General features: G+C 41.2%; 1 protein-coding gene across 4 annotated transcripts; it reads left to right on the forward strand.

Moving 5' to 3' along the window:
• The first annotated feature begins 497 nt into the window (after positions 1–497).
• commd4 (COMM domain containing 4) lies at positions 498–5,001 on the forward strand. 4 transcript variants are annotated; one of them, XR_004204861.1, is made up of 9 exons: positions 644–724; positions 991–1,062; positions 2,456–2,521; positions 2,610–2,649; positions 2,799–2,918; positions 3,162–3,242; positions 3,477–3,653; positions 3,761–4,248; positions 4,744–5,001. XR_004204861.1 is itself a non-coding variant. In XM_020456507.2 (8 exons), exons 1-8 carry the CDS (start codon positions 722–724, stop codon positions 3,799–3,801), a joined length of 600 nt encoding a protein of 199 aa, XP_020312096.1. In that variant the 5' UTR covers positions 498–721; the 3' UTR covers positions 3,802–5,001. The 4 variants fall into 4 exon arrangements, 2 of the variants coding, with proteins under 2 accessions (XP_020312096.1, XP_020312097.1); XR_004204862.1 differs by having other exon boundaries at positions 697–912; XM_020456507.2 differs by having other exon boundaries at positions 498–724; positions 3,761–5,001.
• Positions 5,002–5,316: the final 315 nt, after the last annotated feature.

Here is a 5,316-nt window from a genome sequence, read left to right on the forward strand (position 1 = left end):
ATCTCCCTCACTAACTTTAAGCACCAGCTGTCAGAGCAGCTCACAGATCACTGCACCTGTACATAGCCCATCTGTAAACAGCCCATCCAACTACCTCATCCCCATACTGTTATTAATTTGATTTATTTTCTACATTTGCACCCCAGTATCTATACTTGCACTCATCTTCTGCACATCTATAACTCCAGTGTTTAATTGCTATATTGTAATTATTTCACCACTATGGTCTATTTATTGCTTTACCTCCCTTATCCTACCCCATTTGCATACGCTGTATATAGACGTTCTATTGTATTATTGACTGTATGTTTGTTGCTTTGCTTTATCTTGGCCAGGTCGCAGTTGTAAATGAGAACTTGTTCTCAACTAGACTACCTGGTTAAATAAAGGTTAAATAAATATAGTGTATGCTCATCAGATCTCATGAAACGTCATCAGAAGTGTCGACTTCATTTGAGGGCTGTGTCTTTTAAGTGTTTGGACCACAAAGCCTTGGTGTGAGACAGGACAACAACAATGAAATACAGACATGAAATGCTTTAGAAAATAAAATAAACAACATTTTGAAAGCTGAAAAAAAAAATGAAAGTTCGTTTAGTCTCTACTGGATGTGGGAAAAAATATATAAATGGTTTGCCCTGCCCCGTCCCCTAAACTCTGGGAACAATGCTTTTGTCCCGGGACTTGAGCGTTATCACATGACACTTGGTCAACTGCTGAAATGGTAAATGCTGCTAGCTGTTTATTTCGATAAAGTGTGAATATTGTGTTTCCTATCATTACTACTTAGCTGAGCATTTGATAGATAGCATGTTGATCCGTCTGGACAAGAAGAGTCAAGACAAGAAATGCTAGCTGGCTAAAAACAATCACTCGGATGCTTATTAGCTAAATTAGCTATCCAGCTGCCAGGTAAATAAATGTGTCAGTGTTCATTACATGCACATACAGCAACCATAATATTGTGCATATGTTTCTTACTGTTCCTAGAGATTCCGGTTTTGTGGGGATTTGGACTGCCCAGACTGGGTTCTTGCCGAAATCAGCACTTTGGCGAAAATCGTAAGTTTAGCGCCGTGACTGGTTGCATCACGGCCTTCGAGACAAGCCGCTAAGAGTGGATGACTCCTCTGGTCTCTAATATGTGGGCTTCACTTCTCACTTCCATCACAAGTCAGAATTTGGAATAAACTTCCATTTGAACGTACTTTACATGTTGTCTGCTGATTTTTGTCCGTATGTAGGAGGTAATCTGAGACAATATATCCACAGATTAGTGTTATTAACCCGACTTTTCGGTAACTGGTTTGTATTTTCAATGCTGATAAACGCGACTTGCACAAATATGTCCGAGTTTAACTGAAGCACAGACCAAATGTTGTCCCAGGTAATCAGCTGGCACTTTCAGCTGATTGGGACGGACATGCTTTGGTCCACAATGTTTGGTTACATCTGGCTATTTACATATTGTGCATCACGTGAAATGTGTCAGGAGATGGGAAATGCAAGGAACAGAACCTACTGGCGGCAAAAAGTTGGGTAACAATACTTTACTGTGGACATTTGATCTCCACTACCTTCCAGAAAAATGACCAACAGCATGGACGACTGGTAAATTAACCTAAAATATAATTGTATAAAACATTCTTGCTTGCATATTTTCTTACAGCTACTTCTTTCAGACATATTATCATGTAGTAACCATGGTACCAGTCTGACGTTTAGGCAAGGCCTTGTACTGGAATTGCTCTGTCCATGACTAACGCCCTCCAGCGGATGGTGAAGACGGCCCAGTACATCACTGGGAACGTGCTCCCACCAATGATGTGTATATAAATCATTGGCTCCCACCGATCCAGGACATGTATGTGAAATGATGCCTGAGGAAGGCCTGCAGCAACATCAAGGACCCCACACAACCCAGCCACGAGCTGTTCACTACCTTACTGTGGGGCAGATGGTGTCGGAGCATGAGGTCTGATACCAACATGCACAGAGACTGTTTCTATCTACAAGCCATCAGACTGCTGAACACTTGAACTGAACTGACCACCTGCTCTGATTCTCTGAACCTTACACATGTACTCACACACCCACACAGACATAAACACATCCACACACCCGTATACATTCATGTTACACACCCATCACAACTGCTGCTACCAGACTCTTATTATGACTGCTAAATAATACAATTTAAACACTTGCCCCCCTTCCCCCTTATATGTATAAATATTGGACTGTGCCTTCCTGTATCTTCTACTGAGCCATTTACTTTGTTCCTATCTTTTTATTAGTTCTCATTGTTGCTCCATTGTCCATATTGAACCTGCAGGAAGCATTTGGTTGGACGGTGTATACCATGTGTATCCTGTACCTACGACTAATAATACTTGAAACTGCATTCATCCAGTAGAAATCATCCCCTGACGTTTGTCTTCTCTATTCCCAACAGTCAAGTGTGAAGATGAAACTCCTCTGTGTCCAGGTGTTGATGGATCTGCTGGGAGAGGGCATTGATGTAAGTATCTCATACATGAACTCCCTATTGTCACCTGCAATTTTATTGTCTTAAAATGTGCCATTCTCTTGTTTTTTGTCTTTTTCAGTATGACAAAGTTTCAAAGCTAACTGCAGATGCAAAGTTTGGTAAGCTGAATTCTCTGTTTTTAAAATGTGCTGCTACTTTGATGCAAACTGTAATAAAGGACAGCTTCAACACAGAAAGCTATACACACATGATGCTGGTCTATACTCTACATCTATTCTATCAATGCATCTGTTATTCTGATTTCTAGAGAATGGAGACATCAAGGCCAGTGTAGCCGTGTTAACCTTCATCCTCTCCAGTGCAGCCAAACATGATGTGGACAGTGAATCTCTCTCCAGTGAGCTGCAGCAGTTAGGACTCCCTAAAGGTACAGTAGTTTTCCATAAGTTACTCATACTATAGCCATTCATAGTGAGAATACCTCAAAGTACTGGGTTTGTTACAACCACTCACTGCAAAGGCTCATTTATTTTTCAATTAATGGATTGTAGTAATATTTCAATGCGTACAGACTCCATTCCACTGTGGATGTTCCAAGCCCTCTAACGATGTGTAGTATGATAGTCATGCCTTTTTGGTTTTCCTCATCGGTATATCATGTATCTTGTAGAACACACCACAGGACTGTGTAAATCCTATGAAGACAAGCACATTGCCCTGCAGGAGAAGCTAAGGGAGAGCAGTCTGAGATGTGAGTTATCAACCTTCATTTGATTGAAGAAGACTTATAATACCTAAATGTTTTTTGGGGGGAGTAACACAAGATGGCTAAAGAGATTTCAGATTCTCATTGGGCACTGCATTTTCTCTTGTGCTGTGTTTGTGGGTCATCTAGAGAGTATGGCGTGTTGACTAAACTCTGAGCCCCAGTATAATATAAACATGTTTCTGTACATATATAGCATGTATTATTGCTGTGTTTCAGTGGGTCGGTTGGAGGTAGTGTCGTGGCGTGTTGACTACACCTTGAGTTCCAGTGAGCTTCAGGAGGTTAATGAGCCCACAGTGCAGCTCTGTCTCCAGACCCAAGGGGCAGAGACTGGACACACGGAGACCACCATCGTCTCTGTGTCTGCAGACAAGTTCAGAGTCCTGCTGACAGGTGAGCCTGTGATGTACCATAAATACTGTTACAAAAAATCTACTCATATGGGACTAGAATCCTGAGGGCTTCACTGATTTCAATGTCTCTCTATGCTTCCCCCCCAGAACTAAAACAAGCACAGGCCATGATGAATGCACTACAATGAAGCAAGACTCTAAAGGTGTCGATTAATGATGCAGTGACTGGATCAGAAGAAAGTCAAGCAAGAGTGCAAGACATTGACGGAATATCATACAGGATGAGTGGACCATGATCTTTTCAATGTATTTTGTACATTGTGTTTATTCTATAATTGTTATTAAATATGTTGATGTATTTCTCATTTGTCCATGTCGAATCTATGACATGTATTTCCTTGAAAAAAATTACAACTTTACAATTAAATGTTTTGTCTACTTGCAATTTGTTAATTAGAAAATGTGTAAGAGTAGAACTTACCCTCTAGTAACATTTGGTGACGGGTACCCGTAGATATTAAGTGTGGAACTACATGTCCCATCAGCCATTGCTCTTTAAGTATCGCAACTGGCCGACTAAGGTGCATCACTGAGTGGGCGTGTTAATCTGAGTCGCAGTTCCAGAAGCAGCACACGTAAGTTCGTCGTTGTAATTGCAAACATTGTTCATTGATATTTATTGAAGATGCACTCGGAAACAATAGCTCAAAATCACGAAGTAAATTTACCACCAGACTGAAAGTGAGTGCTGTGTTTGGCACGTTTTTTTTTAACGCAGTAGCTAGCTAACGTTCGCTAGTTACACAACTAATTTAACATCACACTCCATGCAAGGTTTGGATATTGACTTGCATGCAATTTATTCGTAAATGCATTCGTGCAGCTACTTTCCTGACATTGTCACTCGCTGCTTGTGTAAAACGTGTACAGTACAGGCTGTATGAAAATGTGACTGCCCACATTGGCTGTTTGGAAAAATAGGATTTCATTGAATTGTGTAGCCACAAGGTCTCTTTAAATTGTACTCGCCAAACAATTGAACATGTAGTGTTTCGAATTAACTTGCGTAGTTAGGCCTATACTATGCAGTGTCCTAAAACTCTTCTGTCTGTCTCTCTTGGTCTCTCTAGGGTCAAGAGGTGCACCTGGCCAGTCTGTCAACAGGATGCGTTGTGGGTGGTCTTCACTGGCCCTGTACAGAGACTTCATATCCATGCACATTGAATTTCTACTTCTACCTGTGAAAATAGACAAGTTATCTTTACTCATTGTGTATTTATTATTAAGTGTTTTGCTTTTCTCTCTGCATTGTTTTCTCTTAGCATTTACTGTTAGTCTACACATGTTGATTAGTAAGCATGTTATGAATAAAGATGAATCAGATGTCACCAAAAGCCCTGAGTTCCCCTTTTCCTGCCCGGCCAACACCATCACCTCCAGAAGCAAGGAGGTCCGGCTCACGTACCCCCTAGAGGGGTGACCCCGCCCTGGGTAGCAGCAGGTCGTGGGTACTAGTTAGCCCAGAGGCCACACATTTCAGAGTAGGTGCTGATTTAGGATTTGGTATAGTAGGACTTAAAGTTAACTAAAGTAGGATTTGCGCTCTGGTGTGTATAGCGTATGATGCGGTAGAACTTCAGATATATAGTGCGGTAGGACTTCAGATATATAGTGTATAGTAACATCACAACCCAGTGTGAATT

This window comes from Oncorhynchus kisutch, linkage group LG22, assembly GCF_002021735.2.
Source record: "Oncorhynchus kisutch isolate 150728-3 linkage group LG22, Okis_V2, whole genome shotgun sequence".
NCBI lineage: Eukaryota > Metazoa > Chordata > Actinopteri > Salmoniformes > Salmonidae > Oncorhynchus > Oncorhynchus kisutch.